General features: G+C 38.6%; 1 protein-coding gene across 1 annotated transcript in view; it reads right to left on the bottom strand.

The window, feature by feature from the left end:
* Nucleotides 1–24774, bottom strand: part of LOC134309798 (ras association domain-containing protein 8) — a 29867-nt gene extending 5093 nt beyond the window's left edge. Inside the window, exons 1-3 of the mRNA XM_062991121.1 lie at nucleotides 24494–24774; nucleotides 5586–5747; nucleotides 2309–3270 (exon numbers count right to left, since the gene is read on the bottom strand). Coding sequence (XP_062847191.1) covers nucleotides 2309–3270; nucleotides 5586–5688 — 1065 coding nt within the window. The 5' untranslated portion in view covers nucleotides 5689–5747; nucleotides 24494–24774. The remainder of the gene's footprint in view (nucleotides 1–2308; nucleotides 3271–5585; nucleotides 5748–24493) is intronic.
* Nucleotides 24775–26278: the final 1504 nt, after the last annotated feature.

Raw genomic sequence — 26278 nt, 5'->3', positions numbered from 1 at the left:
TTTAAACAATAATATAAATAAATGATCAGTTTTAATTGTATTTTTTCTACTTATAATTTAAAAATCAACATGTAAACAAAAATAAATCTAAGCAAACAATCCTTACTTTATTATTATTAACGGGTTAATAATAAAAAAAAGCCCTTTGTCGCCCTCTATTGTAGAAAGAATGTTGTATTGTGACGTGGTCCTTCTATAGATGTATAAAAGGCCAAGCAATAGAAATAAAATGAGAGACCAATTTCAATGAAAAGTAAACTTGGACAATTATTGTACCTCTATATGGGTGGGCTTTGGTATTGCTAAGTTTATAACGAGCCTGTTGTCGTAGCTGCAATAATATCTGTCTGGAGCGCTGTCTCGAAACGCCTGAAAGTTTTGTGCATGGTTCTATTTCAACTTTTGTCAAAAGATTTTCTTTATTTTCCCAATGAAACTATACACAGATAGAAATTCTAATTTTAAAGAACACAAGCTGAGGTAAGTTTTTGTATTTCTTTTATTTGTATTTCGGTGCCATGATTTACTGCACACTTTTGTTTTGCAATGAAAACAAAGCATTAGCAAATATTGAACTTTTGAGGTTTTTCATTTATTTGAAGCAAAACAGCCAGCATAAATGTAATTGTTATTTCAATATAAAAATTGTTAAAATGAGGGATGTTGAGAATAAGGTTTTACCTATTAAACAGCTTGACAAGAAACCATGTTTATAATGAATGAATTTTTTTTAATATTATGACCTTATTCTCAAAATCAAATATAGAAAGTTAACCTTTTCATGGTAAGGGTTTAATAATTATTGACACAACAAACTACAGTACATGTTTACATGTGTGTCAGTTTGGCAATCTGTCATTTTAAAGACACGTGCTGTAGTCTGATAGTAAAACTAGAACTTTTGCTCACAATCACCAAAGGTATGTTTAGAGACAGCAGCAGATTTTAAATACAAAAATGTGACAGTTAAGAAACTAAAGCTTACAAGAGGCTGGCTTCTACAATAGGACAACTTCTGGAATGGTCATTACTAGAGATGGGACGATCGATCGGCTATGAATCGGTATCGGCCGATTTTTAATCAAAATATGCTATCGGCGATCGGCGATATTTCCTAAAAGTAGCCGATCCGATCGTGTGATATATAAAGATCACGTTAAGTTAACAGCTCAGTGGATTGATCCAGACTTTGAGCTACGAAGCACCAACCATCACATCACCATTCATCAACCATCGTACAGAAACCACAGTGAAAGCTCTTCATGACCTAAAATAACATCATTAACGTTGTGCATCATACATACGATGTAATTTTGCTGATTGTAATATTTACTTTAAAAAGATAATTCAACCCGGTCACATCTGAGTCGATTCTATCAGCACGTTATATAAACTCCTGGTTCACTTTGGTAAATCGTAAGTGGTTCTTACTTATGTAGATGAGAACAGAAAACGTTACAGAGCCAATCAGAGGCAAAAGTTTATTCATTACCAAATTCGTTAGTTCAGGATCATCTGCTGAACTTTTAGCTCCTTAGACGGAACGAGTCTGACGGTCGGTTACAGATCTGTGGTAATAGCGGTTTAATTAAGCTTTTTAATGAAGCTTTTTAATGTAAGAGAGTCACACAAAATGTTCTGTATTAGTTGGTGTTTATTTAAAAGCACGACATTTAATTAATAACAGTAAACACGGAGAGATAACTGAGAAGAGAAACTTATGCTTCGCGAAAAATGACTCGTGAATCAATGAATCACTTATAGCGATACAGTGAACAAAGCGTCTCTTCTAAAGGCGCACACACACACACAAACGCGCGCGCTGCTCCGGTTTATCTTCACTGTGAGGCTCTTTTTAAGTTTATTTATTTTATTTACTGCTAACCCCCCCCCCCCCCCCCCCCATGTTATCGGCAGATGTCCCTGAAAGGAGATCGCAGATCGGAATCGGTGCCAAAAACCCCGATCGTCCCATCTCTAGTCATTACTGTCCCTGTCCTACCTTATATTTTTCTATTAAATATTAAGTTACTATGCATTATTACCTGCAGAGAATTGTATTTTTAATAGTCTGCAACAGTGGTTGAGTTTACACAGTTCGTCCATTTTCTTTAGGAGAAATGAAGTTATTTGTCTAGGGGTGCCAAACTTTTGCATACAACTGTGTGCATAGTTTAACTTCGGGTTTTATAAACACATACCAAACAAGAGAGCTGAAATAAAAAAGCTAGAGTAAAAACAGATGACTAGTGACAAATCTCAGCAACAACATCTAAGCTTTTGGGACAGTCCCCGTCCCTATTCTTACCTGTAGTCTCTTACTGGAGTGGCTCAGTGATCTCTCCACAGCTCTGCAGCTGTTTTCCAGCTGTGCTGTGTGCTGCGCCTGAGCCTTGAGTTCAGCCTTAACTGTCTGCAGCCTGGCCTTCACTTCTCCCTCGCTCCAGTGCTGGTTCTCCCTCGTCTGCTCCTGTTGCAGCTGAGACCTCAGTCCTACCTCTATATTGTGCAGACAGGTCATCTTCTGTTCCAGCTCATCCTCGCAGGCTTGAAGCCGAGAGCAAACCTCCTGCAGTCGCTCCTCCAGCTGCCTCTCACTCTCACACTCGATCTGCAGCTCACTGGCCCAGAACTCCTCCTCTTCCACCTCTACCTGGTTCCTAGACAGCTGCTGCTCCAGACACATGATCTCCTCGGTCATGGCTACCCATGAGTCCTCGCTGCATGTTCTCCTCCCGCTCCATGCCTGCAATTCTGCATCACATGCCTCAGTCCGGTGCTCCAGAACAGCTAGAGAATCTCTCTGCAGCCTGATGAGGCGTGTCAACTCTTCCAGGCGGCGTGAAGGAAGCCTTGGGGATGTCCCCAGGCCTTGCTGGGTATTATTCAACAGAACCACACAGCGTTTGGAGTCACTGTCTCCAATCCTGGTGCCATTAAGAATGTCTCTGAGGCTGCGTGGAGTCCCAGTGAAGGTGAGGGATTTACGGCGTGGTTCACGACGCCGGAGCGATCGCTCGCCCTGGGCTCTAAGCTTGGCCATGATGGGAAGGCTCTGGCGGTAAAGGCCACGCTCGGGGCCCCGATGAACAGGGGGACCCTCAGATGGAGGGCGCTCGGTGAGAGAAGGGCCTGTGCGTTGCAGAGTAAACTGGACGTCACCAGCATACTGGCCCCAAGTGTTTAAGGAGGCCACGGGGCTCTCATGAGGAGCCAGGTGTCGCTCTGAATCTCTCCATTTTTCAATCAGTGTGTAGCGCCCAGTACGACCTAAAGATAAGTAAACAGACCACTTCATGTTAAAAGCTAATTTCAATTTAAGATTAATAACTGTCTAAAATAGTCATCATTATACTAATAATTAAAAAGCCCCAACTATTTCTAATTAGGCTTAGAAAGGGCTTTAGAGACCCCATTAGAGTTTTTTTATTTTTTTTAGTGGGATGATGACTCAGTGTTTCCATCTCACCAGGCACTTTTTAAGCAGCAGTATGTTCCTGGCTAGAGTGGGGGGTCGACTAAAAATTACACATCCATTTAAGTGCCACTACAAACAGGCTTAGACAATGACGTCAACAATTAAACTACCAGTCTTAACCCCTTCATCACAAATACATTTACATTACATTACATTTTCAGCATTTAGCAGACGCTTTTATCCAAAGCGACTTACACAATGAGCAATTGAGGGTTAAGGGCCTTGCTCAGGGACCCAACAGTGGCAACTTGGTGGTGGTGGGGCTTGAACCGGCAACCTTCTGTTTACTAGTCCAGTACCCTAACCACTGAGCTATCACTGGCCCAGTGATATAACCACTGAGCTATCACTGGCCCAATGAAATACCTTCATTAATATAATACTTTAGAAGACTTAAAGACTAAAAAATCTATTTGGCTGATTAAGACAGCTTTGAGAGTTGGAATGCCAGCATATAAAGGTTATTCAGTAAGTACTTAGACTTATTTTTTTATTTCTGTTTGAAACTTTAAAGGCTCACTTAAAATGCTATCAAGTTAATTTTATTTTCATCAACCGCTTTATTCTGGTCAGGGTTTAACAAATTACCAGTATTAAAGTAATACTCATCTGCTTATCATGTTATAATCATTGTTCATAATACACAAATGCTGTCAATACAAGCTTTAAGATACTGACTTAGCTGTATTTCAGCTCTATTTTTGATCAGTGTGTCTCGTTAGCTCTTATGATTATTATTTATCATTTATTAGGATTTGTAACGGTTTCATTCATGACAGGACATGTAATTACTGGTTACACAAGATTCATCAGTTCAAGCCTTTAATGTCAAACACAGTCATGGACAATTTAGTATCTCCAATGCACCTCACTTGCATTTCTTTTGACTGTGGGAGGAAACCGGAGCTCCCGGAGGAAACCGGAGCAGACACGGGGAGAATATGCAAATTCCACACAGAAAGAACCTGGGCCGCTCCACCTGGGAATCGAACCCAGGACCTTCTTGCTGTGAGGCGACCCACCGAGCTGGCACCAGTGTGTAATTTATGTGTTTTTCCTTAATTTGTTTAAGCATAGTATGGTATAGTATGTGCAGTATATCATATAATACACCAAATGTATTACTGTTTAAAAGTATCATTGGCCACAATTATTTATATAACAATAAATCTTCAGCTAAAATGTAGAATTGCAATAAGCCTGGTGGTCATGTAGGATACCCACTGAGCCACCGTGCCACCCCTTAGCTAGCTCTTGTGATTAACTGTACTGTTTGCTCCCGACTTTATATAAAATCTACATTCAGAATTCTGAACTGGTTCTGCTCACAGTGTTTATCTCACTGTTCTACATTACTGCCACATTTCCTCTGTTGGGCTGTTTTTCATTCAATTAAGCATAAAAAAGTGTTAATGATAAACTCTGTGATGTGTTTTAATGGTGGTCAGTTACTGGTTAAATTACATTTGCATCCTTAGATACAGCTGTATCATTTTTTTATTAGGATTTGTAGAAGTTTTACGCTTTGGTTACATTCATGACAGGACATGTAATTACTGGTTACACAAGATTCATCAGTTCAAGTCTTTAATGTCAAACACAGTCATGGACAATTTAGTATCTCCAATGCACCTCACTTGCATGTCTTTGGACTTTGGGAGGAAACCGGAGCTCCCGGAAGAAACCCATGCAGACACGGAGAACATGCAAATTCCTCACAGTAAGGACCCGGAGCGCTCCACCTGGGAATCAAACCCAGGACCCTCTTGCTGTGAGGTGACAGTGCTACCCACTAAGCCACCGTATTCATTTAAAATGAATTCCAAAGACCAAAAGCCTGCTGATCCAGATGTACAGTGTATTCTGGTTTCCAATATCAACAACAATTGTTGTTGGTCAGGGGGAATATGGTAACACATCTGGTGAAGTGGGTGCCACAAAGCAACATGACTCCTGAGATCCTGGATTTGACAAATTTTCTACAGGTATTTACGTTTTCCCACCTTCCACAACCTTTCAAAGTAAACTGGCTAAATTAACCCCCACCCCCACATATAAATGTGTGATAGAACGAGTACATCCTGTCATTCAGGGAAGGACTGCTTACCTATAGCCTGAGCCAGCGCGATGACCACTTCCTGACAGGTGGTGGCCTCTGTGACTCCACAGACCACGCGCTGCACTCCATCCACCCAGACCTTTAGCTCCATTCTGGCTCAGAAAAGTGGCTGCCTTTAGCTCTGCTCCCTCATTTCTCCAGACTGGCACTCTGCACACAGACATGGCACAGATTAAACTAGACTGGTCCCATAAAAAAAAAGTGTTCTGCATAATATTCAGCCATTTGTAACACTAACTCTACTAAAGTCGTCAGTCAGTAAGGAATTATAGCTTGTAGTTTGACTTCAACAATACACCAGGCTGGTTCATTGTGTATAAGTGCGTATGCAGCAAGGGACAAACGGGAACCTAAAACCAAATTTAAAAAAAAGAACCAACACCACCTAAAAAACAGCATGCTACATCTACATAAACAGCATAGATGTGTGTTAATTTGTTGATTCCACAGAGAGCAGCAACAAAGCAGGACATACTAGTTAAGGTACATTTATGTCATGACTTGTCAGTCTTACAATGTTTATAACTATGCAACCACTTTTTGGGACTATATAGTTAAAAATTAATCCCCTTTAAAAAAAAAGTTTTTATAAGTTTGTGGGTTATCTCAAACACGCACACACACACACACACACACAAACATATATATGTATGTATGTATATATATATATATACAGTGTATCACAAAAGTGAGTACACCCCTCACATTTCTGCAGATATTTAAGTATATCTTTTCATGGGACAACACTGACAAAATGACACTTTGACACAATGAAAAGTAGTCTGTGTGCAGCTTAAATAACAGTGTAAATTTATTCTTCCCTCAAAATAACTCAATATACAGCCATTAATGTCTAAACCACCGGCAACAAAAGTGAGTACACCCCTTAGTGAAAGTTCCTGAAGTGTCAATATTTTGTGTGGCCACCATTATTTCCCAGAACTGCCTTAACTCTCCTGGGCATGGAGTTTACCAGAGCTTCACAGGTTGCCACTGCAATGCTTTTCCACTCCTCCATGACGACATCACGGAGCTGGCGGATATTCGAGACTTTGCACTCCTCCACCTTCCGCTTGAGGATGCCCCAAAGATGTTCTATTGGGTTTAGGTCTGGAGACATGCTTGGCCAGTCCATCACCTTTACCCTCAGCCTCTTCAATAAAGCAGTGGTCGTCTTAGAGGTGTGTTTGGGGTCATTATCATGCTGGAACACTGCCCTGCGACCCAGTTTCCGGAGGGAGGGGATCATGCTCTGCTTCAGTATTTCACAGAACATATTGGAGTTCATGTGTCCCTCAATGAAATGTAACTCCCCAACACCTGCTGCACTCATGAAGCCCCAGACCATGGCATTCCCACCACCATGCTTGACTGTAGGCATGACACACTTATCTTTGTACTCCTCACCTGATTGCCGCCACACATGCTTGAGACCATCTGAACCAAACAAATTAATCTTGGTCTCATCAGACCATAGGACATGGTTCCAGTAATCCATGTCCTTTGTTGACATGTCTTCAGCAAACTGTTTGCGGGCTTTCTTGTATAGAGACTTCAGAAGAGGCTTCCTTCTGGGGTGACAGCCATGCAGACCAATTTGATGTAGTGTGCGGCGTATGGTCTGAGCACTGACAGGCTGACCCCCCGCCTTTTCAATCTCTGCAGCAATGCTGACAGCACTCCTGCGCCTATCTTTCAAAGACAGCAGTTGGATGTGACGCTGAGCACGTGCACTCAGCTTCTTTGGACGACCAACGCGAGGTCTGTTCTGAGTGGACCCTGCTCTTTTAAAACGCTGGATGATCTTGGCCACTGTGCTGCAGCTCAGTTTCAGGGTGTTGGCATCTTCTTGTAGCCTTGGCCATCTTCATGTAGCGCAACAATTCGTCTTTTAAGATCCTCAGAGAGTTCTTTGCCATGAGGTGCCATGTTGGAACTTTCAGTGACCAGTATGAGAGAGTGTGAGAGCTGTACTACTAAATTGAACACACCTGCTCCCTATGAACACCTGAGACCTAGTAACACTAACAAATCACATGACATTTTGGAGGGAAAATGACAAGCAGTGCTCAATTTGGACATTTAGGGGTGTAGTCTCTTAGGGGTGTACTCACTTTTGTTGCCGGTGGTTTAGACATTAATGGCTGTATATTGAGTTATTTTGAGGGAAGAATAAATGTACACTGTTATATAAGCTGCACACAGACTACTTTTCATTGTGTCAAAGTGTCATTTTGTCAGTGTTGTCCCATGAAAAGATATACTTAAATATCTGCAGAAATGTGAGGGGTGTACTCACTTTTGTGATACACTGTATATATATATATATATATATATATATATAATAGACAGATACATATATTACATACATTTACATTACCAAATAACTACAAGGCAGACTTTGAGACACTTCAATCATGCAAACCTAAATTGTTATCCTATGCCGCTCAGGTGGCGCAGTGGTAAAATCTGTGCCAAGTCTGGTATGCAGACCAGAGCTACTGTGGTTAGCTTCAAACATATACATATACGTACATAGGAGCAGCCGAAGGAAAGAAAAATCAAAGAAAGAACACACATATTATTAAAATATAGTGGCCGCTCAGGTGGCGCAGCGGTAAAAACACACGCTAGCACACCAGAGCTGGGATCTCGACTACATCGTATCGAGTCGCAGCTCTCTCTGCCGGCTAAACTGAGCGGCCACACGAACAACAATTGGCCTGAGAAAATGCATAAACTAAATATATATATATTTTTAATTTTGTTATCCTAGTATTTTGATATAATGTAACCAGTCAAAGTGTGTGCTGTGTAATTGCATGTTTCAAACCTTGTTTGCTGCTAAAACAAAAGCGTACTGAATGTAAAAAAAAGCTCCACCTGGCAATAAACAATACAATTGTCTTGTGAATCACTAACTCTACCAAATTAAATAGGTTTTCAGAGGAAATGTTCATGGTGCACGTGAGAGACCTCTGCATGCTTCCAGATAGTCATGTTTCCTTCCTAAAAATATCCCCCAGCCTCCCCGAGGCTTCCCTAACAAAGGAAGGCTTTTTCCAAGGCAGCAAGATATTAGTCCCCTTTTTATGATACAACTCTACACAATGTGCTGAAAACCTGTCTCTATGCAGTACAGGGTTCAGGAATGAATGTGTTGTTTTTTAATCTTCTTGTATTTGGGGAAATTGCCAAACTGAGAACTGGTAATAGTGGGACCAGATGGACTCAACACATTTTGCCTCCCACATACTCATGCATTTCTAGGTTGTGATACGTAGGAGCATGAAGGAGCATTTTGCTTTTGGCATGAAATATAAAAGCAGCAGAAACAAAGCATGACTATAAAAAATCTCCTATTAAAACTCCCCTACAAGAGCATATAGCTTATATTTAATGAGTTTGGATATAGAACTACTGTATATGCTGTAAAAGCTATTTTGATACAGTTTTTACAAAATGTTTAATCACAGTAAACTGTCACTGTAGAACAGTGACTAAGCAAGTGATCTATTGCTAAAGAGCATTACGCACATGTGGACACAGAGGTTTGAAAGTTTTTACTATCTAAACAAAGAATAATTTTACTTTGCTCAGACGTTATATAAAAAAACAGTGCATGAGCCACACAACTTCATTACGACACCAAAATCATTATTAGATGAAAACAGAGCACTAGTGTATTTTCGAAGAGAAAACCAAAATTCCAAATCCCAGTTCCACTTAATTAATGTTAATAAAAACAAACCTATTATTTAGTCCTATATTACAACAGAGCATGACGCTTTAAATAGCTGCCTCTATAAACAAAGCAAGGGTGATTTAGTCTGTGTGAAGAGAACTGCAATGGAAAATTAGACCGTTTATGTCAGCCAAAAACCACAGAATGGCTCCACCTTGTGAAATGCAATAATGCTCTACCAACATCACACACATCCCAATCCAAGACTAAACTTACAGATGATAATGATTTTAGGACTAAGCTTTTCCTTTGAAACAACACCAGAAACACATTTCTAGTGTACTGCCTTTGATTTTACTGTAAAAATCATAAAATTTATTATCAGCAATAAGAAGAGTGAACAATTTGCAAGTATGAAAGTGTATCAAACACATTTCTCTGATATTGATTTCACCATAGCATAGATACTGTAATAAACCTGAAACTATAATAATGTCTCTTAAAACTGAAGAGCCTAAATAATTCTTATAAATCGCTTTTTTCTTTTTTACTTTTCCCTTTTAATCGTCATTTGCAATTCCTCATAACAAATCCTCTGCCATTTGCACCACCCCCACTCTGACCAAGACACATGTGCATGTGGCGGGTGCTTCTTTTACTACAGTCAGCAGGGGATTCTCACAGACAGTTGTACTGTGGTACAGACAGTTTCGCTATGCATTATGTGAATCCTTCAGTGCCCTTAACCAGGCAGTAAAGGTTGCGTTTCTGCAGCGACAATAAAGAGAAAACCAATCTGACCTTCCTTCAGACTGTTAAATGCCCAGCTAGGCTGAGAGCTTTCTACAGGGGTGAGCTATGGCATTAGGCTGCTTGATACCTGAGCATTTTATTTTAATAAGTGTTCTTTCTTTGATTTTTCTGTCCTTTGGCTGCTCCCATGTATGTAGATGTGTATGTTTGAAGTTCACCACAGCAGCTCTGGTCTGCATACCAGACTTGGCACAGATTTTATGCTGGATGCCGTTACTTATGCAACTCTTCTATTTTATTTGCGTTTGGGACCGGCACTGAGAGTGCAGAAACAAATGCACCTCCCAATGGCTAAATTCTGCACAATTAACCGTATTTTTATCATTATCGCAATAAACACATCCGTACACATCGCAAAAACACACAAAGTTGGAAATAACAACAGAAGGAACTTTGAATACTCCATACTATTTGTTTATTAGGATTTTAAAGTCATGTTTTACACACTTGTTACATTCATGACAGAAACGGTAAATACTGGTTACACAAGATTCATTAGTTCAAGTCTCTACACAGTCATGGACAATTTTGTATCTGTAATTCACCTCACTGCATGTCTTTGGGCTGTAAGAGGAAACCGGAGCTCCCTGAGTAAACCCACACAGGCATGGGGAAACATACAAACTCCACACAGAAAGTACGTGGACCGCCCCACCTGGGAATCAAACCCAGAACCTTCTTGCTGTGAGGCGACAGGGCTACCCACACTCCATACTATGCACACATGACATAATGAAGCTGGAGCCAGAGTGAGGCAAAGAGGTCCAGACTGAACACACAAGCAAACACACCGTTAGCTTGGGGAAGAGAAATGAGCTCTGCCATGCTAATTGCCCAAAACACAAATGAGGTGAGATGGATTTGGTCTCACATAAAAGGCACATCTGTAGTTTGGAAATACTTTGGTTTTAGAGTAGATGATCAGGCTTAGTCCAAAGTTTTGTGCAAATCCTACCAAGCAATTGCAGCTAAAGTTTCTGGTTTCATTGCACATCAAAACATTTAGGCTTGTTAAAATGAAGCTCAATGGTGTGTTTTATATTTTAATGGGATGGTTTAGGCTCGTTGGCTAATGCTTACCCGTCGACTAACGGGGGTCGGTAAACAGTTAATAGAAACTGGGTACATTTGCATCCCAGGTCCAGTGATGTAAAAGGTATGTGAGTTTAAAGGTGTTTGAAGGTACAATGCATTTTCCTTTCTAAGTAAAATATTATATGTACAACAATGTACAAAAGCCATGTAACACAGTAAGCATTGTTCTTAAGATACTATGAATGGAGTAGAATCTTTAAGGTGGAATTTTTAAGTATGCATCACTTGTAATGCTTTCATAATTTAAACAAATGATATAATATTTCTTCTGTGTTAATGCTGTTAATCCTATTTCCCTAACAGAACTAAAAGCCAATGTAAAAGCAAATTTGAACAGGATTACCAGTTTCAGTGGCCAGTGCCATATGGTCTCCGTCTTGGGTGCTGTGAAACCCCTCTATGATTACTTTTTTCTACGTACTACAAAACTTGGCACAACACAAGCAAAGGAAAGTTACAGACCAAAGGAAGCTAAAGCCTATAGCATAATAAAGCCCAAAAATATTAAGCAAAATTATATAAAAAATGTCCTACTTCAAAGTAAGCTCCAAATATCAAATACACACTATGAAACCTTTAGTTAAGTACATTACAAAAATGGACAGACATAAATAAAAGGACACAAGAGCCTTGTAAAATCACTTCATCTCCATTCATGAAAGTGGTATTTCCTTTTAAGAGCTAGATCACTTATCCACTTATTAGCCACCCCTGCAGCAATACTGCCAGGAGATTCTGTTCTGAGTCAGGCTCTAAAAGGATTGTAAGCCATTAACCATGTGCTCATCAAAACCTCTGGCTCTTCGTGATATTCTCTTACTGGAAACAGAAATGTGTCTCAAGGTCTTCAGCTACCGTCGCATAACACACAGACACAGAACTACTAGAAGATCAAACTGAATGGTCTGTTCCATGATTCAACAGTGATGCACCCAAACATTTGGACCACACCCAGATATTTTGCATTGCAATGCCTATTTCATAACAATAGTGCATGTTACAGTCAGGATTATATTAAATGTTGGGCTGATGGTAGTTACTTGTAGTTCATGTGTTGAATGCAGAAAATATGAACAGCATAAAGACCTGCCCGACATTGATAAGTGCCAAATTGTTATGGCCAGATGGCTGGGTTAAAGTATCCCTTAAACAGCAAGGGTAGCTCACAGGCAGCCATGGTGAGTCCCCACCGACAGTGGTCCGAGGAGGGACAAGCCATGAACCGCAAACAGGTCATTGTGTGGCCTAAACTTAGGGACATAAGGACTATGCTCTCTGATATAGACCAACTAAGTACCACAGGACATTCTCAGATGTCTTAAGAAGTCCATGCCTCAATGGGTCAGAGATGTTTAGACAGCAAATGTGGTGGGTGGTCCTAATGTTTTGACTCATCAATGTATATGACCTTACTATTCTACATTGCTTACAAATTATTACTTTGTAATTCATTAAATCATTGAAAATTGGCGTTTTTTATACTTGCTAGTAAATCTTGCCAAGAAAGCTTCCTTTGAAAGAATGAAGTTGCAGAAGCCATTATATTCCACCCTGGTATACAGACAGGTGTGCTTGTTTGTTCATTTTTGCTTTATCACAACTGCTATAAGAGTTTGTCAAAAACTGTATGAAGTGTTTTTGTTTTTTTTTATGCATTGTCTCCCCTTTTTTCTCCCTTATAGCGCGTTCAATTGCCCGATTACATCATGCTTCCTTTCCACCAATGCCGATCCCTGCTCTGATTAAGGAGAACGAAGCTAACCCACGCCCCCTCCGACACGTGGGCAGCATGTTGTATGCATCTTATCACCTACACTTTGACGAGCATTATGTATGGAGAGACACACACTGAGAGCACTCTTTTCTCATCTCTGTGCAGGCGCCATCAATCAGCCAGCAGAGGTCGTAATTGCGGCCGCTCAGCCTAGCTGGCAGGCAGAGCTGAGATTCAATACGATGTATTCAAGATCCCAGCTCTGGTTCCAGCGTGTGTTTTTACCACCGCGCCACCTGAGCGGGCCGTATGCAGTGTTTTTAAATAAATTAAATTAGCAGCAGGTGTAGAATCATCCAAGATTATCTCTGGGTTGTCAAATGAGATATGAATGTAAGTGGTGTCACTAGAAAGCTTTTTCATATAGTCATTTGATATTCTCTAACAGCAGCAAGAAATCATATAAACGGTAAAGACACACTTCTATTAATATTTGCTTATGTGAACTTTTTGTTATGCTAAACAGCATGGTGCATGCCTGATATGACTGTCTGTACTAAATGCCTCAGCAGCGCCTGTGGAGACACAGACTGGTGATACACGCTTAATAAGATTAGGATTGTCTTTATGTAGGTATAATTTGAAAGGTGACCTTAAAATCCCTATGTTTAGCAACAGCCATTTTTAATTGAAGCAATTTTTCTTTTACCATCTCCAAGCCCATAATTAACAGTTCATCAGCAAAAAACGTGAAAAAAACATGTGAACTGCATTTAACAGCTTTTCCTACAATAAATGCCCTTGTTGTGTCCTGAGTACACTTAAATGCTTTTAAATGCATTTGTGTTCAACAGTTTACTAATTTAAAAAAAAACATGACATTCACACTGTTTCAGTACTTTGTCATAACCTGCTATATTGGCTTCATCAACAATTAACTAAGTTTAATATTGTTATCATTAAAACGCTGTAGAAGAATATGGATTAATATGGATCTTTACCTTTTAAAGCAGAAGAAATCTCAATCCTGAAGAAATAAAGACAGTATGTTCTGATGAACACATACCTCTTGTGCTACAACAGAACTCACAGTGAACAGCTCATTTGAACAAAGAACCTTTATTGGCTTTTCAATACCTAACAAACTAAAAAAAACAGTTTCACTCTGGTTGTCAGGAAGTGAGAGGAAAAAAAAGCTTGGACAAGCTGTAGAAAGTGACAAGGCCTGCTGTGCACAAAAAGAACTCAGGATTCAGGAACCCGTACCCCTTTTCTGCCTACACAGGGCCAGTGTTGGTGTCAGAGCCAGTGTTAATTCAGGAAACAAACAGACCTTTTTAAGAACTGGCTCACGATTCCACCAGTTAAAGATACAAACCATTGTGTAATCAAGTGTAGTTTGTTAATGCATAATGTAAAACGGTGTTTTAATGTCTAACTCTTGCTTTGTGTACTTATTTTAGCTATCTTTAGCATCTATACCAACATAAAGATATATAATATAGTATATAAAAGCATAGTTGCATGCACTAGTGGTTCTTACCATCTATATTAGTCAAGCGACAGCTCTGATTAAAAGTGGGTTGTTAAAAGTTAGTAGCAGCAACAAATGTAAATACAACAACAATAATAATAATAATAAATAATGGGCAGATGAAAAGTCTGTTTTTGTCATATTTAATTTTGAGGGGTGCACTTCCATGTATTAATTGTTCTTTGTTTATTTTACCTGCTAATTCTGATTTGATGGGGGAAAAAAACCTATTTAATTTGTTTTATTTTTGGACCTTTGAAACAGATGTTTAATTATTGATCATATAATTTTCTCAAACAGCAATTTGTTCTGATCACCATTTGTTGTTTCCAAACCAGCAATATTTTGGTGCTCATGCATCAGACTGCCAGATAGAGAAGTGTGATTCGTAACTCCACAGAACATGTTTACACTGCTGAGTCCAGTGACAGCAGGCTTTACACTACTTGGTAATGTAAGGCTTGCATGCAGCTGCTTGGTGATGGAAACCCATGCCATGAAACGCCTGGCACACAGTTTCTGTGCTGATGTTAATGCCAGAGGAGTTTGGAACTCCATGGTTATTGCACTATTTACAGCACATCTAAAGCTCTGTCAGATTGGACAGCAATCATTTGTGCACTGTTGCCTTCAGGTTTCTCCACAGAAGTTCCATGGGAACATCTGGGCTTTAGCTGGGCCACTTAAGACGATTAAGAGACTTGGTGAAGGTGAACTGTCATTATTGTCTATGCTTGTGTGTACTCATGATGAGGTTTTCATCAAGGATGTTCCTGTATTTGGGTGCATTCAGCCACAGTTTAATCATGGAGGTCCAAAAACAGTTCCTTGGACCTCATGGCTTGGTTTTTGTACTGACAATGCAGTGTAAACTGTGGGCCCTTGTAGACCCAAAGGTGTGTTTTTAAACTTTGTTCAATCAATAGACATTGAAACAGGTGGACTCCAATTAAGTTGCAGATACATCTTAAGGATAACTGAAGCAAACAGGGTGCATCTGACTGCACCTCAATACATTGTTTTTAATTTTAAATAAAAGAAGAAAAAAAACCCTCTAAAACATGCAAATTCATTCAAAATCAAATCCACAAAATGATGCAAAACCACAAGAGTTCTGAATACTTTTTAAACCCACTACATATATAACACGATATTTTACAAAAATAAAAAGTACATACAGCCTTATATAGAGGAACATTTTTACTTGGCAATTTTTATTTCCTTTATTCACTTGGAAATAAATGTACCTCTGTTTTCAAAAGGACAAACCAAGTCCTGCAAAATGATTTAATGACTGCGAAGCCCTGATTTGAAAGAAGAACTACATAATACTTCATTCAGAATACTTTTTTCTTTATAAAGAGAGCATTATTTATAAAGTAGCAGGGTGGCTGTAATGCAAATCCTTCGCTGCTGCTGTTTCTGCAGTTGTTTCCAGCTAAACTTTAACTCTGTTTGTGTCTGGTAGAGCTGCCATTCTACATGTAATTACTAGCAATTTATGCACTTTGAAGTAATTGGTTGCAGGCCTTGACTAAAATAGATCCACACACACAAGCACAAACAACACATGCTATCTGTAGATTCTCTTCAGTGAATTAAAGAAGCACAAAACTAGGGGTACTATGTGTCTGCAACAACTTTGCAGTCAAGACAAGAGTAAAAGTTTGCATACCTTTAAAACAGAATAAATGAGAAAGTGACAGATTTACTTAATTACTTGTATGCCCACATTTTGATTTTAAACTCTTTCCAAGCTTGTGTACAATATACACCAATCAGCCATAACATTAAAACCACCTCCTTGTTTCCACACACATTGTCCATTTTATCAGCTCCACTTATCATATAGGAGCACTTTGTAGTTCTACAATTACTGACTGTAGTCCATCTGTTTCTCTGCATGCTTTGTTAGCCCCCTTCATGCTGTTCTTCAATGGTCAGGACCCCCACAGGACCACTACAGAGCAGGTATTATTTGAGTGGTGGGTCATTCTCAGCACTGCAGTGACACTGACATGGTGGTGGTGTGTTAGTGTGTGTTGTGCTGGTATGAGTGGATAAGACACAGCAGCGCTGATTGAGTTTTTAAACACCTCACTCCCCCTGGACTGAGAATAGTCCACCAACCCAAAATATCCAGCCAACAGCACCCCGTGGGAAGCGTCCTGTGACCACTGATGAAGGTCTCGAAGATGAGCAACTCAAACAGCAGCAATAGATGAGCGATCGTCTCTGACTTTACATCTACAAGGTGGACCAACTAGGTAGGAGTGTCTAATAGAGTGGAGAGTGAGTGGACACGGTACTTAAAAACTCCAGCAGCGCTGCTGTGTCTGATCCACTCATACCAGCACAACACACACTAACACACCACCACCATGTCAGTGTCACTGCAGTGCTGAGAATGATCCACCACCTAAATAATACCTGCTGTGTGGTGGTCCTATGGGGGTCCTGACCATTGAAGAACAGGGTGAAAGCAGGCTAAGAAGTATGCAGAGAAACAGATGGACTACAGTCAGTAATTGTAGAACTACAAAGTGCTTCTATATGGTGAGTGGAGCTGATAAAATGGACAGTGAGTGTAGAAACAAGGAGGTGGTTTTAATGTTATACACTGGCTTTATGAAAATAGGTCTGAAGACCAGGATGGCCATGATATTTGTAATCTTAAAAAAAATTATGCCTTCAGACCTTATGCCTTTTTTGTAAAGTTCAGTAAAAATAGGAATTGACTCACCTGTGTTGTGATTTTATTACATACATTACGTAACCAGGCAAGTGTTCAACTGTTGCTACTGCTACTACTGTACCATAGTGTCAGCTGTTCTGAAATATTTCATGATGTGTAAAGAGAATGTCAAAAGAGGAGACGGTCATGTCTGCTACAAACGAGCAATTTACAATGCTTTCTTTCTATTTTTCTTTTTTGGTTCATGTTATTTAAAAAAGGTAGGTGACCTTATATTTTAGGACTTATAACTAGTTAAAAAGTAAATAAATTCTTAAGCTACTCAGGGCATGTGCAATACCCCACTGCTACCTCACTGCTGTAAATAATGTTTGTTGTCCTTTTTTTATAATTATAATTTAGCTTTTATTCTTTATATTCAAGATTCTTATACATACATGTGTGTGTTGTGTATATGCATATAATTTTTGCTTCTATTTTTACTTATTGTATGTGTAAGCACCGTCGGATTGCTACTCAATTTCGTTGTACACTGTGCAATGACAATAAAGGCATCTTATCTTATAATAGTATTTATGTTGTAACATATTACATGTGCTGGAAAATAATTTTACGCATTTAATTTGCCCATTAAAAAGGTAATAAAAACAGCAAAAACAAAATCCGAACTGCCCATTTTTTAAAACATCTTGGACTTATTTTTAAAAGTTAGATCATACATTACACAAACATTTTTCCATTCAGGGGATTCAGGGGGTGCAAACACTCAATTTAATCTTTTCACTGAAAAGAAAACAGACACACCAAAACTAAGACTAAGCAGGATTCCTAATATTTACAAATCTGATCTTAAACCCAAGCAGGGGTTTAATCAGGAATTATGGGCCTTGATTTTGCACCATGCAGACTGATAAGATTGAGACTGTACATTCCATTGCACTATGCATGCTTTAAACCGTGATAAGAATAAGTATTCCCACAGCTCACAATTTTGCCAGCAAGGCCTAACCTCACTTCCAGTCACTTCATAAGAATTTTCATGGCTGAGGAGTGTCAGTAAATGAATCAAAAGTAAAGTGTCTTTGCTTTGCACACAAAAGTGATTGTGTTTCTTTGAAACGGAAATAAAAAAAACAATCGCTAATGTCAAAGTCAAAACTGATAGCACTAAAAGTACAACAAACTCCTTCTACTGCCTCTTACAAATAAGTACCGAGTCCACAGCAAACCTCCCGTCAGAGCACAAAGAGGAAGGAAAACAGCCCCCACTTACACTCCTGTAAAACAATAACCCCAGGGCTCTTGGGTTTCAGCAAGAGTAATCAAAGTAAGTGAAATCTAAAAAAATAAATTGGTGGATACATAACTATATAACCTTCCAAACTGTGCATGAACCAAGCCTAGTTTCCTAAGCCGACAGCCCTTAACCCTATCTACAACACATACTGTCAAATTACATTTCATAGTCATCTGACCTCACCAACAAATTGCATCTAAGAGACCTTGCTTGTTTGTGGCACATGATTCGACACTTTAAGATTAAATTATAGTTCACATGCCTAGTGTGTTAATGCATATGCTTGCTTAATGTGTAAAATCTTAGTGCCTAAAATAGGACTACTTCAAGCAAACAGTGGTATAAATACAAACAACTGCCATTAACACTAAAGAAAATACATCTCCAGCCTAGTTCTTCTTCCAGGACAATCACAGAAAAGAACAGAGTGCCTTTTCTGGTATTTCAGCGCAGAGCAGCTAGCGCTGTTTGAGCTCTTGTAAACCTTTTTGGGAGTTTCTGCAGTACAGTCTCGGCTGGGATGTTTTAATAAACTTAAGAATCACCTCCCCCCTGGATGGAGGTCAGAACTGGCAGACGGACGAACATCTGGATGGCACATTGAGCTCTGCATAATGCTGCCTTTGTTCTTGTGCCATGATAGGGAATGGTAGGAGAACTTTAAAACACCAGCCTTCAGGAAAGAGAAAGTGCTATTGGAGAAAGCGATGAGGTGGCCAGGTTTGACCATATGGTTATTATTAATATTCTCTGATCTCATCTCATTTAGTGGCTACTCGTAAACCACATATTGAAAAAACACATGGTTTCTAAGTTAACATGAATCTTGATACACTGTTTTGATAAGGTAAAACAATTAGTTAAAGCCTGGCAAACAACTACTTGTAGTGCAGTGTAAATATTTAAAACCAGAGGACAAACTACGTGGCTTTGAAAAAGGCTGAGAATGAATGGAAAATGCACATCTCACAATAGGTTACCAATTTACAACAATTTTGTCAACAAAGAGGTAAAATTCACAAATCCAGGCTTAAAAATTAATATGAGAACACAACCACTTAATAAAATGCTTGTATTAGTATAAGACAAACACAAATAAACAAAACTATAAGCAATACCATAATGACTGTTTTACATGGTGCATGTAGTAAGCTGTTATGAAATATTTGGTTTTAAAACATACTTCAGTCATTATTTGGAACAACACTACTGTCTTCACTGTACTGTACATTGAATTCAAGTATAAATTACTGTTTACATCTGTACAAAATGCAGAACTAAAACCAAAATAATACTGGTTTACACTCTAACCTCTCAGGTTTTTGTAGTCTAAAATTGATGCATCAAAAGAAAAGAGATTTTAAGTGTTGAATTAGACAGAGGAATGCAAATGTTGCTCATTTGTTTTAACTGGTAACTGATTAGTTACTGAGCTGACTGATGGAGCCTGCACAGGGCTGAGCAATAATGCTGATGGGGGTGTGGCCCTCCATACACAGTGCCCGTCAGTGTATGAACTCGACTCGTGCAGGTGAAAAATGCAGTCTGTACTGACTGTACGTGCCGGAGGGGGCGTATGTCAGTTGAGAGGCGTCCTCAGTCAGCGGTGAAGGGTTGAATCAGTAAAGAGGACGTATTCAGGGTAACTGGACACGACTAGATTAGGGGACAAAATTGGGGGGAAAAAGTGGGATAAATAGAAAATTTACTATTACTAAAAAATACTACTTCATACTAATATGTCTTTACGCTTTGTTTAATAAAAACATCAGTAATGTAATAAAAATGGCAGTAATGTAGCACTAGCACTAACTAATAAATGTTAATCAATGAATAATAATGCAGTAGGTATATTAAAGCTCGTCTTGACAACATTAATGGCGTTATTATAAGGTGAAGAGCAGAGTTTTACCCTTATACTGCAGCATAATGTAACATATCCACACCAAATAAATAAAGCTACACATAGATCCATGGGCACAGAGATTAACATTTACATTTCAACATTTAACAGATGCTATTATCCAGAGAAGCTTACAGAAGTTCTTACTTAGTTAACATTTCCTTACCGTAGTAGACAACACAAATCTGTTGAAATAATAATCTGTTTTGATTATTTGTGTAGATTTGCGTAGAGTTCTAACATGCAGTCATACTGACACTAAACAGCTTCCGTTTGTGATTTTGTTTGTTTTTATAATGCCATGTCATATTTATGACATTCATGGTAGGAATCGATGTTTTATGCTAGTTTTATTGTATTATTTTCTTTATACATATATTATATATATGTTGTCAGTCTTATACCAGCACAACACACACTAACACACCACCACTATGTTAGTGTCACTGCAGTGCTGAGAATGACCCAACACCCAAATAATACCTACTCTGTAGTGGTCCTGTGGAGGTCCTGACCACTGAAGAACAGCATGAAAGGGGTCTAACAAAGCATGCAGAGAAACATGGACTACAGTTAGTAATTGTAGAACTACAAAGTGCTTCTATATGGTAAGTGGAGCTGATAAAATGGACAGTGAGTGTAGAAACAAGGACGTTTTAATGTTATGGCTGATTGGTGTATGTAGACTTTGTCTTTCACTTTGTCTTTCACTGTTGTGGGCATTCGATCAGGATGTGTTTTATGGTAATTTGTATGTGACAGTCCTCACAATGTGTAGGGTCTTCTCCTAGTATTAAATGTTTGTGTGCCAATCTGGAATGGCCTATTCTACATTTAGTGTATATAACCTGATCTGTACGTTTTTTCATAATGTATGTTTGGTCTGTTTCTGATATTGTAATGTTTATTGTTCATTTGTGTGTTCCATTGAAGTTGCCATTAATTTTTAATGTAGTCATTTATAAGGGGTTTGATGTCTGTTGGTGGAAGTTTAAGGTTAATTATTTTTTGTCTGTTCTTCCTCTTGCCAACTGGTCAGCTTTTTCATGGTAGGTATCCAGCATAGTCTAATATCAAACTTTTTGTCTGCGAGCTCTTTAATGTTGCTCTGTATTTTGATTACTGTTGGGTGTTCGGCTGTGGGTGTGTTCAGTGCTTGAAGGCATGATTTTAAGTCTGTACATATCAGGATGTGCTTGTTCATTAGTCTTGCATATTCTAGTGGCATATTCTAGGGCTTACGCTTCTGCTGAAAATAAAGAGGTGAGAAGTGTTACTGTTTGTGATTTTAATGCAGAATATTACAGATGTTCATGATTTAAATAATATGATTAGAGCATCTCAGGACACATCTGCAAACAAATCTAGCAAATGTTCACTAAGAGTGGGTGAGGCTCTCCTAATCTGTAGAGATCATAGCCACACTCTCAAATGAAATGAACCATGAGCTGTTGGAAATGAATTGTAATGAAATTTTATACCAACCATATCCATCATACAATGAATGCTCATTTAAATGCCTATCTGGGTCGTTTTAAATAGGAGCTGATAGCCACAATCTGCTTTTCTTCTGTAATTCCTTTACGGACAAGAATACCCATATCTCTGATTGGGTTATGCATGATTACACAGCAGTGCATTTCTTTTAGTTCAAACCTGATGAACATTTTTTAAACAGATGATGAGTCATTTTACACATGTGCATGGTGCATCAGTCTATACATCATTCTTTTTTAAATCAATGACAATTTTTTTAATGCAAATAATGTCCTTGTAAACACAACCTAAACTGCACTCTATTCATTACACATTGTGTTTAAATAGTGAATTGATGCAAAAGTAATCCATCAGACTATCTACTACAGAGTGAGGTAGTTAGGACACTAATACAATTAGCAGACTAATACAGTGAATTTAGAAACATGTTTTATGTTTAAAAAAAAATCCACAGTACTTGTAGTTTTACTGTCTTTCATACCCACACTCAGTTCTTCTTGCTCTCACAGTGGCTGTTTGTATTTGGAAGCCCGCCACTAACTAAGTATTGTAACACTACATTACTAAATGCTTAAAATGATTAGAGCACCAATGCAATTTTACACAAATGGAAAAAAAATAATGTAGTATTATCTATATGCAAAATAAATACAAACCCCATTTCCATAAAAGTTGGGACACTTTGTAAAATACAATAAAAAGAAGAATCTGTAATTCATTTACTCACTTAAATCTTTACATAAATGATAAAAGTAGAAAGAAAATTTTTGTAATGTTTTCACTGATCAGCTTCCTTGTATTTTGAAAATATTTGTTTTAACCAATACCAATACCAATGCAAGACTGCAAATAATTTACACCTTACTCAGTTTACCTTACATAATAAAATTATAAAAACAATTAGGGAATCTGGAGAAATCTCAGTCCATGTAGGGCAAGAATGGAAACCACTACTGAACACGTGTGAATTTAAAGCCCTCAGATGACATTGTGCAAGAAATCGACATGCTATTATGATAAATATAGCTGGAACTTGATGCAAAATATCCGCACCATTTGTAAATAAACGTACATGCAGATTGACATGTGCAAACTTTAACATTTACATTTTTGGCATTTAGCTGACGCTCTTATCCAGAGCGACTTACAGAAGTGCTTCTTAGTAAACATTTTGTTACCCTAGTGTAGACTGAGATTTCTCCAGACTTCCTGAATCATTTTAGAATATTATGTAGGGTAAATAGCGAAAGACAAATTTGCAATGTTGTGTTGAGAAATTTGCTTAAACTGATTGACAACTCTCTCATTAAGTATGGAATAAACAGACTGAGCCTTTGGTGTATCCTCTTTTATACAATTCACCTGCTTACTGTGGAATGTTTCAAAACACTTTTCATAGTTATTTTGCCCCGTCCCAACTTTTTGGGAGTGTGCTGCAGGCATCACATTCTTAATGTGTTTATAGTTACAAAATACAACAAAGCTGATTAGTGAAAACATTGGAAATGCTTTCTTACTGCTCTGGTCAGTTAAATAAAAAATAATTCAAGACCAATAACTAATCACAGATTTCTGTTTATGTTGAATTTTACAAAACGTCTTAACTTTTCTGGAAATGAGGTTTGCAGTGCAGTGTCTGTAAACACAACAAAACTAACCAATCATGTATTTAGCTAATTTAATAAAATGACACACTGGATAAATTTAAAACACTAGCAAACTGTGTTTCTAAAAGGCAGAAATGAACTAAAATGCTTTTACAGTAAGCATTTACAGAAATGTCCATTTTTGTGTTTTGCCTATTTGACAGTTCAGACTATATTGCAAGTATCCTAAACCAAAAGTTCCCAGGTGAAACTACAGAAAAAAACACAACAAAACTGACTATACTTTGGCCAAAATAGACTTTATGATCAGTGTTATACAGTAATGTGGACATAAGAGAGCCACAAACAACGACGAATGACCATTCTTTGGCCTGACATTGATAAATGTTGATTATTAGGTACCAAATATATTAGGTACAATTTTGGCTCTAGTTCCCCTATAACCACAGCATTATGAAATACAAGCCATTGAGCCAGTGAGTCTGTCATGTTTCTACTTGTGAGCAGCAAATGATCATTGGAAATGTTTATTATGTACCTTGCAGGAGGAGTGTAAAGAAGCAAGACTGTTTTTCAGTTCTTTTCACACACTTTCCTATTTTATTGGCTTTTTCAAATATTGGCATCTTGTACATAGTTAATTGTTTTGATAGTGCATCTTTAACATGCCATTCACTCTGGTACATGATTTAAGACCTGGTGTATCTCATTTGTGTTATTTAATTAGATAAAGACTGAATCTGTGAAAACTGTAATTTCAATACTTAATGACCTTATTTATTTATTTTTAGTAGGATTTGGTTGTTCTGTTTTGTAGAAATAAACAGTCAGCCCAATTAAGCTCGATCATCTTTTAGTTAAACTGTAGTGTAAAGTGTTAATCGGATTTAAATCACAGTAGATCTCTGCATGTTGCTTGCGAATCTGAATCGTCAAACTGAAGCCAGCAATAAAAACAACACAGATTTTCTTCTGAATTGTTACAGTGTGTGTTTCTCACTCTACATCTCTAAGCATTTCAGAAATACTGAATAATAAAGGAGGTCTTTATCTCACCTTTACTGAGTAGCGAGGAGAAAATCGCCAGGCTGGATTATTTCTCCTTCAACTGACGTCGCAGCGTCTGAACTTCGCTGAAGAAACTGGCAATAGCAGCTAATAATGTTCATTTTCCTGAGCATAAACACAAGCAGTGGATGAGGATATCCGTTCTAACGGCTCTACAGGCAGTCTGACAGCTTTTCCTGAATACGAGAGAGAGGAGAGAATGAAGCAAAAGGACTAACGAGCAGAGGAAAAGTTTTCATGCTGTGTAGCGGTGCGGGTGCAGTATACGCGAACCCCCCTCCTCACCTCCCTCCACACTACACCAATAACATGATACAGCTCCGGGACAGCGCGGTGCATTGTGGGACCTTTAAAGCTGCACTCAGCTCTAATCCAGCTCAGTAATAAATCTCAGCTACACCTTCCGAACACGCCACCTTTACCGTGTACAGTAACCCCACTCTTTTATCCACAGTGTTTCTAATTAAACGCTTTAAACTATATAAATGTGCTTTAGCTAATCATTGTTATTCGTCCTCAGGATGTGAGTTTGTTTTACATCAGAGTGTGCATCATTATGTTTACAGTAACACAACAAAACGTCACCGTGACGTCCTGAACATTTTTATTCAACGTGGAAATACGACTGCAAATGACAAAACAGTTACATCAACACATTTCCAGCAACCATGTTCAGAATGTAAGAAATACTGACATCTAGTGGCGTAAACGGGAACTCTCTCTCTCTCTCTCTCTCTCTCTCTCTCTCTCTCTCCTCTCTCATTAAATTGTTCTTTGGTATATTTATTTATTAACATTGTAAAGTCATGTTTTACACACTTTGGTTACATTCATGACAGAACAGGTAGTTACTCGTTACACAAGATTCATCAGTTCACAAATTTAATGTCAATCACTGTCATGGACAATTTTGTATCTTCAATTCACCTCACTTGCATGTCTTTGGACTGTGGGAGGAAACCGGAACTCCTGGAAGAAACCCACACAGACACGGGGAGAACATGCAAACTCCACACAGAAAGGACCCGGACCGCCCCACCTGGGGATCGAACCCAGGATCTTCTTGCTGGATCTTCTCGCCCGCTCTTTGGTATAAGAGTGAGTGCATGACTGAATAGGTGTTACTGGCAAACAGTCAATTTATGACAGAGCTCCAATACAGTGATGGACAACATTCATCAATTTACTAGCTTTCTTACATCTATGGATAATTAAGAGCAGACCACACACCTACTGCATGTTTTATGGGAGTGGTGAGAAAGAAAAACTTCAAGCAAACAATGACAGAGGATTAAACCCAGATTAGAAAAACAGTATGCTGCTATGCAGCACAGTGATAACAATTATGTTAACAAAAGATTATATTTTATTGATATATTATAAGAGTTAAAGTATACACTTGTCTAAAACTTTTATTTATTTATTTATTAGAATTTTTAACGAAGATGCATCAGTTCACAAGTTCAAGGCAAACACAGCCATGGACAATTTTGTATTTTCAATTCACCTCACTTCACTGTGGGAGGAAACCGGAGCTCCCAGAGGAAACCCACGCAGACATGGGGAGAACATGCAAACTCCACACAGAAAGGACCCAGACCACCCAGGGGATCGAACCCAGGACCATCTTGCTGTGAGGCGACAGTGCTACCCACCGAGCCTGTCATTTTTTCCAGGCTCAAAAATAAAAAATGTGTATTGGCTGCATTAAATTGCTCTTTGGTATAAGAGTGAGTAAATGGCTGAATAGGTGTGTTATTGGCAAACAGTCAA

The sequence above is a fragment of the Trichomycterus rosablanca genome, chromosome 1 (genome assembly GCF_030014385.1).
Source record: "Trichomycterus rosablanca isolate fTriRos1 chromosome 1, fTriRos1.hap1, whole genome shotgun sequence".
NCBI classification, from domain to species: domain Eukaryota; kingdom Metazoa; phylum Chordata; class Actinopteri; order Siluriformes; family Trichomycteridae; genus Trichomycterus; species Trichomycterus rosablanca.
Note: the sequence above shows the minus strand (reverse complement) of the source record. Positions and strands in the feature narration are given on the sequence as shown.